Source organism: Punica granatum, chromosome 5 (genome assembly GCF_007655135.1).
Source record: "Punica granatum isolate Tunisia-2019 chromosome 5, ASM765513v2, whole genome shotgun sequence".
Taxonomy (NCBI): Eukaryota; Viridiplantae; Streptophyta; class Magnoliopsida; order Myrtales; family Lythraceae; genus Punica; species Punica granatum.
Window position 1 is genome coordinate 2094136 of NC_045131.1, and position 12538 is coordinate 2106673.

At 40.4% G+C, this 12538-nt stretch overlaps 2 protein-coding genes across 3 annotated transcripts; both read right to left on the reverse strand.

Moving 5' to 3' along the window:
* Positions 1 to 5815: 5815 nt before the first annotated feature.
* LOC116208579 lies at positions 5816 to 7316 on the reverse strand. Its single transcript, XM_031542102.1, has one exon. It carries the CDS (start codon positions 7157 to 7159, stop codon positions 6047 to 6049), a length of 1113 nt encoding a protein of 370 aa, XP_031397962.1. The 5' UTR covers positions 7160 to 7316; the 3' UTR covers positions 5816 to 6046.
* A 558-nt stretch (positions 7317 to 7874) lies between these two features.
* LOC116209347 (enoyl-[acyl-carrier-protein] reductase [NADH] 1, chloroplastic-like) lies at positions 7875 to 11970 on the reverse strand. 2 transcript variants are annotated; one of them, XM_031542958.1, is made up of 13 exons: positions 11769 to 11970; positions 11004 to 11290; positions 10498 to 10607; positions 10349 to 10404; positions 10174 to 10258; positions 10037 to 10084; positions 9563 to 9637; positions 9370 to 9481; positions 9214 to 9265; positions 9085 to 9136; positions 8725 to 8782; positions 8480 to 8578; positions 7875 to 8301 (listed from the first exon to the last, which is right to left on the reverse strand). In XM_031542958.1, the coding sequence occupies exons 2-13, from the start codon at positions 11278 to 11280 to the stop codon at positions 8150 to 8152; spliced, it is 1176 nt and encodes a 391-aa protein (XP_031398818.1). In that variant the 5' UTR covers positions 11281 to 11290; positions 11769 to 11970; the 3' UTR covers positions 7875 to 8149. The 2 variants fall into 2 exon arrangements, with proteins under 2 accessions (XP_031398818.1, XP_031398819.1); XM_031542959.1 differs by having other exon boundaries at positions 11004 to 11318; positions 11769 to 11962.
* Positions 11971 to 12538: the final 568 nt, after the last annotated feature.

Here is a 12538-nt window from a genome sequence, read left to right on the forward strand (position 1 = left end):
GGACGCATGTCCAGGCTTTACCCGACATATGGGTAGCGGGTGAGCTATCTTTTCTACTTTGAATTTACCTTGATTACCTCGTTAGCTGTCGAGCTTATAGACATTTGGGGAAACGAGAAAGGTCGCTTTATTCATCCCTTTTTCCTAGAGGAAAAAAAATAAAAAAAAAATTATACATTCGTTTTTTCGATGTCATTTAACTTAATAATCCAGATACATCAGTATCATTACATGTTATGAAATTCATAATTAAGTCGTACTTTTCTTTTTTCGCACGGTCTTCTTCTTTACTCATATATGATGTCGACCGGTGGCTGTTGATTTATTGTCTGATGATTTCTTCAATCATCAGACTGGTTAGTCTTCTGTGTTTGACTGGTTATCATTGTGAATCATATCATCATAACCTAAAATGGAGAGAGTAGCTATGCTTCTAACAATCTAGTTTTATGTACAAAATATCTGACACGATGCAAGTACACCTTCTACTGTATATTTAACAGAAAAGAACATTGCCCGGAACACGAAAAAGGGATAATATTGATCCTACAAGAGAGGAAAGAGCTATGCAGAACGCTTGCTCGAATCCGTTACATCCAGATCTTGATCGATGTCACTTGTTCTGGGTAGGATTTGGTCCACTAGCAGGCACTTTCCTCATGCTTGTTGTCTCCATAGATTTGTCTGGCGCGCTGCCCGCACCTCTCACCAGCCTCCTGGAAGAAAAGTTGCTCATCGAGGCCATGGCGAGCTTCCTAGAGCCCTTCCAATAACTTCGTCTCGCGTTGTCAGGATTTGGTCTGCTGTGATGATGAGCAGCTAATTCAGAGCACAAGAGGATGTTCACTATGAGCAGGAAGGCAAAGAGAGCCGTCCGATTCCGGCAACCGTCGATTATCTTCATAAGTTCATATATATGATGTGGAAATAGACTAAAAGAATGAGAGATGCAATTCATAATTGCAAACGGTGGGGGCCGGCATTGATTTATGAGAAGATGATGTATTGGTGAGTGGAGTACTTCACTGACTGCAGATCGTGGTCTTGAGATAAACACCAGATTTTAGATCCATCATGCCAATAATATTATAATCCAAAGAGCAGAACATTTTATTTGTATCTTTTTCTTTAATAGCGGAATTCAATCCTTGAACTCCCTTATCACATCATATCATTGCGTAACAAATTAGCACTTCGGTATTTCATCATATGCTACTCAATTGCCTACTGCACAACTGATTCTTATTATGAGTTCTGCCTTCGATCATACACTCGAGGGTCGAGTGCCTTTTCATTAGGTAAAGTAAAATAAATGATAAGAGGGGAGAACAGAGGATTATTATCAAACAGTCTTTATAAGCTTCTAATGTCCCATTCCCTGTGCTGCTAATTGCAATTGCCAAACCAAAATGAAGCTTATAGCAGATTCACGTGACTATCCATCCACACGACCCTTTTACTACTTAACATAACTAAGCTATCGATCGAAATTGTCTCTAGCTTATTCCTGTCCTTTAGTTCAGCATTTACAGATATATGCGAAAATTCCATGAAAATTTTGCTCGACTGATCTAAAAGCTCGAACTGCATTGTTGAACCATGTGTAAGATTTAATCTTTTCTTGCCTCCTTGGGATGACAAGGTCCTCTGAAATGTAACGTCTTGAAGAATGATATAACCCTCGAAACATGAGGATCAGCTAGCATTATTGGTTGGCCTGTCGGGTCAGAATTAGAAAAGAAAACCACGTTTTTAATTCTTCACTATATATTTATATTAAAAAATATATGAAAAATATTTCAATCACTTATTATTATATCGTTTACAAATAAATATATTCATCCATTTTAAAAAAATAAATAATCATTTATACTTACACACTTAAAATTAATTTAAAAAATTAAGCATTATAGCTAATCTCATAAAAACTTAATTAAGTAAAACCCTCGTCCTAGTGACCGGGTTATTTTTATCTAAAGTTATTCAAATTTATAACAAAGGAGCACAAGCATATAATGAATTTTCAAAATTTTGATAGACTCTAAATGATTCTTATTCTTTCATAAAATATAACTAACGAACTTATCTAAAAGTATTCAAATTTTAGATTAATTTTTCTTATAAATTAATTTGATAATCGCAATGATGTATGTATTACATGAATTCCTTACTTAATAATTTTTGTTATTACAAGTTTGAATTGATTGTCTAACTTTTTACATGCTAATATAAATTATAAATTCAAACCAATTATTGTTTTCATATTTAAACTTTTACAGTAAAATTTTCTTTATAAAATCCGCGCGACGCACGGTCTAATAAACTGATTAAGTATGTTTGCTAAACTTTCTTAATTTTGTATTTGCGTTGGCGTGAGTGTGGGCATTGAACTTCTGACACCCAAACATGAGCATTATCCAAATCAATGACTAACACCATATATAGAATTTGCCCAAGTAGAATACTAATTAGAATACTGCAATAGGGACGGTGCACTTTTGGGAGGAGAGGGGTCCTTAAGGGACCAAGGATATACTTCTTTTTGAACTAGATATGGCGATATTACAAGAAATTTTGTCAAAAATTTGAAGAATAATGTACAATTAATCTTTCTTAATACACGTCAAAATTTTAAGGGGGACAACCGCGTCCCTTAGCACCGGCCCCTTCGGTCCATCGCATACTTTAATCCTCATTTTTATTGTCTCTCTATATGTCAGTAAACTAATTTAAACCAAACCATGCACATATTATGCATACGTCTTGTAGACCAAATTAATCACGCCAAAAACAACTTATTATTTCTACGACATTCATCATGACAATTAAACAATGACATTACTTGATCGAGAATCTATATGATTATTGAGTGTTGCCATGTCCTCCTAATAATCAACTTAAAAGTCTTTCCAATTCAAAATTTCGCTCACAATAATGGGTGGTAATTTACACAACATTCAAGGACTGTTAACTCAATAGATGTGAATAGAATTTTGAATTAGGAGAATTTTTAGTTACACTGCGTGCTTAGAAGGATTTATTTATTTATTTTATATAATTATTACGTTTTAAACACCCCAAAGAGGCATTAATTAATTAATGGTACACTCAACTTTGAAGCCTTCTTCGGTTCGGTAGAAACGAAGCAGTCCCATTTCATCTGCCAGCTTGTCGGGGCCCCATATCGTCCCTTTGACTCCTGGGATAGGGAACTATCTGTACAAATGGATGTATATATACTTGCGACTAACGATTCCCCGACAAGGGCAATGAATTAACGAGGAAGATGGAGGAGTGGCCCTAATCTAGGCACCATCCTCGGTCTGAACTTCCAATCCGTCGACGCGGTTCAATTGAAGTATGATTATTAAGAACTTCTTATCGATGCGAATGTGCACTCTTCCATGTTCGGGGCCTCATACTTATTGAATCCGCCGCATAGTTGGTAGAATTGGCCATGTGAGTTTAAGTACTTTTCGACCCCATGGCCCTCGGACGCCAACCTTGATGTCGTGTGGAAAATATGGGTCTCTGTTCATGTCGGTTTCCTCTTTCAGAGGGCCAAGTTCTGACATATCTATAGAGGTCTATGTATAGTTTTAACTGCCCGCAACAGTCGCATGCCGTGGGCTGGGCCTCAAATAAGGAAGGAACTGGGCTGAGAAGCTTTGGGCTTCATTGGATCCATTAATGGCTTTTCGCCGTTGAGCTTTATCTAAGGGCTCTTTTTTTGGAATCCCTTAGAAACGTGATTTTTTCCAGTACACTTCTGTTTATTTTCTATTTCAAGTATTAATTTTAATTTCAACAGTTGTAAATTGTTACCTCCTAAACGCTTTTACTTATAACACTTATTTTTCAGCAATTATATTTCAGTACTTTTGTTTTAGCAACAACGCTCCCAAACCAAGCCTAGCTAATCAAAGAAAGTTTTTTGGGTAATAAGGGAGGCACATATGCCTAGTACAAGGAGATTAAATAAAGCGAAATAAAGGTCTATAAGGCTCATTGGCAAGGATTGAACTCAGAATCTCTTGGTCCTAGGCGACACCTTATGTCACTGCACTAAGTCTCCTTCTTCTAATCAAAGAATGTTAATGAGCCATATTCATACCTTACTACTGATGATGTTGTCTATGTTGTTTCGATGGATACCATGAATTTTTGGTCTTCGAGCTACTGAATTTGATTGGAAATTATCTGGTCCGTTGATTGATCCCCTCCAAAACTCTAGCAGAGTAAACTGATCAGATCTCGAGGTTTTTGGTGATGATATGCCAAGGTTAGAACCAAGTCGGAACTTGCTAAGGGGAATGTGGATTATCAAAAGGGGTTAATCTGTCGGTGCTGAGAGAAGTGAAATCTAAGCAGTGAAGAGAATTAACTTCACTTCCATACCCCTTTGGCAGTCAATTTGCAGAAGTTACCTGAAGGGCTACCATTCCGGCATTTCCAAGACTCACATTGATGGAGCTGTTGTGAGTGCATTAGCCAATGCTTTTCTACAAGTCAAGAAGAGAGCGACAGAAAATAAAGAAACTCGCATAATGAGCGGAAGCAAATACTAGTCTAAAGAGATTCTTCTTGTGAGAATATTTTTCTACTCAGCTAGTGTTGACATCCGGAGAACTCAAACATTCTGCCAATAGGGATACACTGCTCTTGCCATCCATTGCATCGAGATCAATGAGGGTTGTAATAAGCAATTTGAGCTGCTCAACATTGAGCAGTTCAAGCTTTTTAATAAAATTGCAATTACTACAAGTTTATAGATTTTACCTAGTGATGTCAGACCTCCTCAGGATCAGTATAATGTCAGAGCTTCGGAGTGCAGACGCCATGCTTCAGTAAGCTTCCTAGACAACATCATTAGCCAGGACCCAAATGTGTCCATTCACCAAAAACAGATATGCGTAAACTACTGTAAATGAGTCCACCGGGCAATACCTGGATAGCAGTTATGCAATCAGTTGATACTTCCCCTGGAAAGAACTCAAGAGCTTTCCCATTCTTTTCCAGCATTATGCGTCTCATCATGTCACCGCCTCCTCTGTATGCAGAGGGCTAGTGCAATACATTCACAGTTACAGTTGTAAGAATGACGATTTTCATAATACTTAACCAAAAAAAAAAAAGAGGATATTCATAATAACAATTAGCATAATAAAGGGATAGGTTTGAACATCAGAACTTACAATCTGTACATTTTGCTCACCATTATATCATGCATGTTTTTAACACGCTTCTCAGCCCCAATGCCCCAGTGAGACTACATCATAAATCTCCACAGTAATATTAAAGTATATATATGTGCATTATTTAACGTATAAAGTATGTGAAATAGAAGAACTAATTTTGACTGAGCAAGTCTTACTTGGGACGCCGTTAAGTAGCAAAGGCATGAAGATCAAAGTCAAACTGTCAATATTACAGGATATAAACTCCAAGGCCACGGAAGCATCTTCCATAGCTCGTTGTTTTGCACGGAAACCCAAATCTACCCGAAATTTATTGGCTAGTAAGTTAAGTTATGCACAATCAAGTTTATAAAAATAAAGGGCTGGGTCCAATGCAAGTGATATGACAGCCGAATCATACCTGATCGATAGGTAGGGTGCACATTTTCTTCTAAAATATTCTGTTAATGAGAACATCGGAAGTTCCAACATACACATTATGCAAGCACGTAGAGGGTTTTTTTCCTTCGTTGTCTGTTCATGACGGCCTCCAGAGCAGACTAAGAAAGCTTGTTTCTCTTTCAGCAATTACAAATGTCTTGGTAAGGTTAACCTGTCAGCTCTCAACACAGACAAGAGAATCAAACTTGAATAACCCAGCAATGTTATTTAGGCATTTCATTTTCCAAAATATCATTGCAACTAAGCAATCTACAATGGATACTTCCTTTATATCTAACAACGCTACAATAAAATGGAAAGCTAACAAGAAACACTCCAAACACAAAATCTCGAACTGCATATTACTGTACTATTGCAAGCCTACTTGACCAGGCCTTAAACCCGAACAATGGAGCATCTAAACAGATTCAGGCCCCACCAGCTCCCTTCAAGGCCTTCTTCAGTTCCTCACTCACATCAGCCTCCACTGATTTCCCAGCAAAACCGCTAGAATCAGTGGACCTCTTCTCACTGCTTCGCCGATCGGTTTTGCCGCTAGGAGCTCTGTTTCCGTTCCTCTCGATCTCGTGGTACCTCACCGAGTCATGAGTGATTGGCGGGGATGGACTGGCACTCTTTGCAGAGAATTCTCGACGGAGATCCTCAATGGCCTTCCTCAGCATCCCATTCTCAGCCTGCAGTATCTCTAATTGGCGCTTCACTGAGAAGCAAGCCTCTGCAAGATCGCTGTCTCCGGGAAAATTTGATTCCTTTCCCGATGACTTCTCCTGCCCCTTTGGTTCTTGCTTCGAATTGAAACCCTCTGGCACATGTTCGATCCCGATCTTATTCATCACCAGAAATGGGACCTTATCAAAGGTAATCCCCCCCGTGGGATTGAAAGCATTCCCTGCCTCTCCGGGAACCCTGACTCCCCACCGGAAGTTAACGACGGCGCGGCTCCTCACTGGAACTACTGTTCTTGCCGCCACCTCCATGCCAGAAAGCACACCGGAAAACGCCACAGCAGGCGACCCAGGCGTCAGGGCAGCAATTTTCTTTCCAAAAAAGGCACCGTTATCCAGCACATAGCTGCCGTTGGTCTGGGGCGGCGGGGGCGCCTCCACCACCTCAATGGAGGCATCCTCTTCAGTGCTGATGGACTTGGGCTTGATGACTGAAGACTGCGACTTCTTCACTGAGAAGTCGCCGAAATTGGGCCGGAAATGGAGCATGAAGGCAGGATTGCCGCGGTTGAGGAGGTTGAACTCGGCGCTCATGGACATGGAGCTGGAAATCGGTGAGCCGAAGGGGCCGGTCCCCGTCTTAACGACGAGGGAGAAGGGATTCCAGGAGTCGTTGGGGCGATAGGAGACGCGGACAGATGGGCCGGACTCGAAGAAGGTGCCGAGGTTGAGGGTGAGCTCCTTGGATTCGCCGGCGACTATGCCAGACTGGAAGGGGAGGCCGATGATGTTGAGGGGGACCTTGGCCCTGATGAGAGGCTTCTGGTCGTCCCGGAACTTGAGTGACGCTTTCATCTTCGGATTGCTGAGACTGAGACCGGCGGCTGTGGAGGCTCTCCGGCGGGCGATTCGAAGAGAATCAAATCAAAAGTTCGATTTTTTAGGTCAGATTGGAGGGCGGAGAGATGGCTATTATTGGGCGGAGATTCCGCCCAATTTTGGCGCTGATCCGACGCGCCCATCCTCAAGTGGGTCCCGTCACACTGGCTAACTCATTTCTCCTCTGAGGGACGGTCCGATGAGGCTGAGGTTACACGTGGCGGTTTCCTAACCGTCTAAGGATTTTTCTTTTTTAACATTTCTCTGATTTAATTTTTGTCAGTTCTTGGCTTTACGAGACAGACAGATGAAGGAAACCATAAATTATGTTCCTTTTTAATTTTCAACATCGTTTGGAATTCTGAATTTTCTTACAAACGTTGTTTTTTTAAAAAAATTTTCAAATTAAATCGTATCACCCGCCTCGAATAAACAGTCAACAATGATTTGATATAGAATGTTTCCATCTGCATTATGCCACTATCTCAAGATAAGTCCTCGCGGTTTGATTCACTGCAATTGCCAGGGCCAACGGTTCAAGATTTTTTACGAAAAACCGAAAAAACCTATAAAGGATCGGTATAATATAGATTCTTTCGCACGAGACTTTGACGGTTTCTCGATCCACCAGCTTAAAGTATGCTTGGAAGTCGGAACCCATGAATCAGTTAAATGGCAACTGCCAACAGACTCCACCATAAGCACATACAGCTATGTTGTTATTTCAGCTATTGCAGGTATCACATGCGAGATATGAGTGCAAAACTAAGACGAAGACGATCCCGAGAATTACAAACTTGTTAAAGTAAACCGAAGCAAGAAAATTGGTTCCACCTCACCAGGAAGAATCAAACGCAGCTAGACAAGGGAGAGACAAATCTATTATTCAAAATTCCAGTAGAAATTTCACTGAGCACAATCCTCTGTCCGCCTCTTACTAATTTCTCTCGTTCAAACTCTTTTACTCTACTTAGACTTCGGGATGTCGAGGTTTGCGAATACTGGGCTGTCGACTCCAACTCCCATTGCGTTTAGACCGTTATCGACGTACACGACTGCACCGGTGATGGCAGAAGCCAGTGGAGAGGCAAGGAAGGCAGCAGCATTACCCACCTCCTCTGCGCAATAAAACAGTCGATATCGTTATCAGAATGGCTCCTTTACCGAAAAATTCAGTCTGGAAATTGAAATTTCAATTTAGAAGTGACTTTCAGGAACTTTACAAGCCCAATCATACAAAGTGGCAAAATATCAGAAGATGCACAATGAATTGGTAAGGGAGAGAGGCAAATGTACCTGCGGAGAGTTCTTTCTGCAACGGCGCATTTTCTAGAGAATAATCGATCATCATATCAATGAAGCCGATAGCTTTGGCAGCACGGCTTCGCAATGGACCTGCAATTTATTTTTCCCCGAGGATTAATTGTTAGAAATTAGATCTTTCGGCTTCTAGTTATACTCATCGAAGAGGATGCTTCGACTAATTTCTTTAACATGGGAGTGACGCCATAGGATTTATACAAGGAGTCCGTGCATTTTACCTGCAGATATTGTGTTAACCCTGATCTTGTGCTTTCTCCCAGCTTCGAAAGCCAAGACCTGCACCAAGCAAAGTAATGGATCAATCTCCACAATATACATCATTATTCATCAAGATTATCGGGCGGCCCGTTGGAAGTCTTTCCTAAACATCATGGTAAAAGGTTTTCTTATAAGCCAGTTTCAGGAATTATCTTTCCCTAACTTTTGATGTTTCTTTTACAAAGGAAAAAGGCTTTCAAACGTGTTTCTTAAAATGATTTTTAAGAATAGATTTTCAAGACTTTCTAAACAATTTAATTTAGGGGAAAGTTGCATCAAAGAGAGACAAATGCTAATGGGCAAAGGACAAGAAAACTTACACGTGTGTCACTCTCGAGAGCAGCTTTTGCTGAACTCATACCTCCACCGTATCTACAGGCAAATAGACCACGTTAAATCACATATGAAGATGCAGAGAACACTATTCAAAACAACCAAATTGGACATACCCTGGGATGATCTTCTCAGAGGCAATGTAGGTCAGAGAGATCGTAGCACCCCCTGTTGAATGAACATGTCAGACCAGAAAACTAAAAATAATTCTCAAGAATGTAATCCACAAAACTAACTACTGTTCGAGGGGAGCATGAAGTGGAAAATGGTACCTGGATTCATGATTGGAACAAAGTGTTTGAGCAGAGAGACAAAGGAGTAACTCGATGCCGAGATTGCAGCGAGATATCCATTCCGAGAAGTTTCAAGCAGAGGCTTGATGACCTGTGAAAGAGAATGACAGTAACTACAAGCCATTTTCAGAGGGTATTATTCAAGGAGAAGAGATTGAGCAATATGCCCCACCTCTGGTCCATTAGCAAGTGAATGCACGAGGATGTCAATGCTTCCAAAGTCTTCTTTGACAGATTCAGCGACTTCCTGCGACCATTCAAAATTAGTATAAGAAGCTCAAATTTTCTTTCTGTTTGACCAAAAGTGAGCCTATTTTTCAGACGAAGACCTCCAACAATTGTTTAAAAGTATATTGTAAAACTCTTCTTGCCAATTTGAGATTGCTATTTATCACGCACTTGGGAAATCTAACAAAAGTAAAATTTTATGTTAATAATGAAGCTGTGCCTATACCGATCGAGAGAAAGGTGTTCGCCAGAAAGAAAGAAAACCATATAACTAAATTTTGTGTCAGTATTATTTATTAAATCGTGTATACATATTGATGGGAAACATGCAATGGGAACATCGAATTTCTTATGTAGCAAGTTCATATTCATAATCATTTCAAATATTGTTACCAGAGGTGTTACAGAGAGTCTTTACCTTAACAGTCCATTTTGTGGAACCAGCATAGCGTTTGTTATTCTTAATCTGCAGAAAACCATGTAGTGTAAGTGAATATAGTCACTACATCTGACATCAAAACGACATTCTCAGAAATAATAAGGAGAGCTCATTACATCCTCAGGAACATGCTCGGGGCAGTCAAAAATCGCATCAAGTGGATAAACTTTGGTAATGTCCATCAAAGAGCCATCAGGCAACCTGGAGAAGCACATTAAAGGTGGAGGAGGCTTAGCAGATACCATGCGACCATATATAAGCAACTATAGCCAAGCAGCACAGTTTACTTACACTCGTGACTCATCAAATTTTCCACGCCTAAGGCTCGTCTCAAAAATATTCAGGGCCTGCAATAATTATCATATTGAATCAACCGACAAAAAATTATGGAAGTTTGAGGAATGCCACGCGTTGTGGAAGCAGATCTATCATGTACTTACGGGAACCCAGGTACCAACAAGAATTTCAGCACCGGCAGCAGCAAGAGATTTTGCAATCGCCCAACCATACCCATTGTCATCAGCAACACCAGCTATAAATGCTCTCTTGCCTACAAGGTACAAAAATATACCGACCATCAGAAGATCTCCATAAACATTCCAAGAGATGGAATGTATTTCCCAGTATTCTAATTTACAAGTGCTTCCATTACATTGCCTTATCATCTATTGTCCACACAGGGTAATCAATTTCTTCTAGTGCCAGATAAGACATTTAGTTTACTGCAATCTAGGGAAGTTACTGGTTGCAGAGAGAAACAAACTTGCTTATGCTCAAAACCAACAGAAATTTCACAACAGTGCTCTTATTTATTAGCTCATCTGTCAAACTGCAACATCGATGTCAAGTTTTGGCAGGCTGAAAACATGGACATTTGAGAGCAACCAATAATTTCTCCCATTCAATTCAGTTGATTTAAAAACAGAGGGAGGACATAATTAAAGACCTCTCAGGTCAATGGGCAATCCAGGAAGCGGGCTGCTCTCATTGGCAGAAGACATTGCTTTTGTGGTCACTCTTGCAAGCTTCACGCGCCTTGATGCAAAGCTCTGCAACATGGGCTGTCTCGAAGAGATGTGGGACGAGCTCGCAAGCTTGGTCCAAGAGGCTTCCTTTTTGCTCTCCACACCCAGAGCTGCTATACTTGGCTTGAACGACTTCTGGTAAGAAATTCCAGGCTTAACAGCAGCCATATGGGTCCCAGCAGTTGCAGTCGAGGCCATGATCACGAATCTAAATTCCCAACAACAAAGTCAAAATCCTAAGAAAACAAAATATTTGTACGTTATAAGGCCGCTTCTAGAAATAATATTCCTCAGTTCATATCAAATAGGGGGAGAAAAAAAAAAGGGCAATAACAAGCTCCAGCTTAAAGAGATACAGTGACTGCGAGTGGAACACTATAATCCCAACTCCACCCTTGTTTATCTCCCTATTCAATCTAACCCTTCACGTCAGCAGATTATGACATAACAAAACATCATAGCATTCCTTCGCCCATCTAAAAGGGTCATCGAGATTACCCCCTGCAAACTGAAATGGAAAACTTCGAAACAGTGAATGCAAGTCATTCATCGGCGAATCCGGCTGAGAAACACTAAGGAACATTAGGCAAACCAGAAAATGATCACAAGCCCATCATTAGGGAGCCGAAAAAGAAGCACATTTCCAAGAAAACATATCGCGGAGATGACTGATCAGAAGAACTCACCTGTATTAATCCGCAAGATTTGAGCTCGGAAAGAAGAGTGGACTCTGAGAGATGAGCAAAGGGTTGTCCCTCTCGATTTATACGAAGACGAGGGCCGTGACAGGAGCTTTCGATGAAATCGAAGTTTGGTTTTTGTTGGGTGGGAACTTTGTAATTGCCGCAGGTTGGAGAGAGTGGGACTACAACAGCGGGTGTCATGTACTGTTCAGGCTATCGAACTGGGTCTATGGCGATCTGCGAAATGACGATTCTACCCCTGCATGTCTGGGATTTTGGGCTTCTGCGTTCAATATCGATCACTTCAATGGGCTCTCAACCCAATGGGCTACCCCCTCCGGAATGGGCCCTAAGTCAACGATCTCTATGTGGCTATAATATATTTCTTAAAACTAAAAATGTCCCCTAAACTTTCTCCTCATTTGGCTCCTAAAGTTTTTGCTCTCTCAATTCATTCCCAGTCCGTGCAACGTCCATTAATAGGTAGTTTGATAAGCCTCATTTGGAATCAAAAAAGCAATTTCTATTATTGGAGAATCATCACGCAAACCCTCGAGAGATACAGGAAATTGTAGGACATGAAATTAGACATTTTTACAAATTTATACTGAGTAAATGCCGGTGAAAATCGCTAAAACTAGACATTCAAGACCCGTTTGGATTGAAAGTTAAAAAACTTTAACTTTAACTTTAACTCAACACACTACACAACAAAAACACAAATTTCTCAAGTAAAAAATTTTAATTTTAACTTTAACTCAACACACTACACA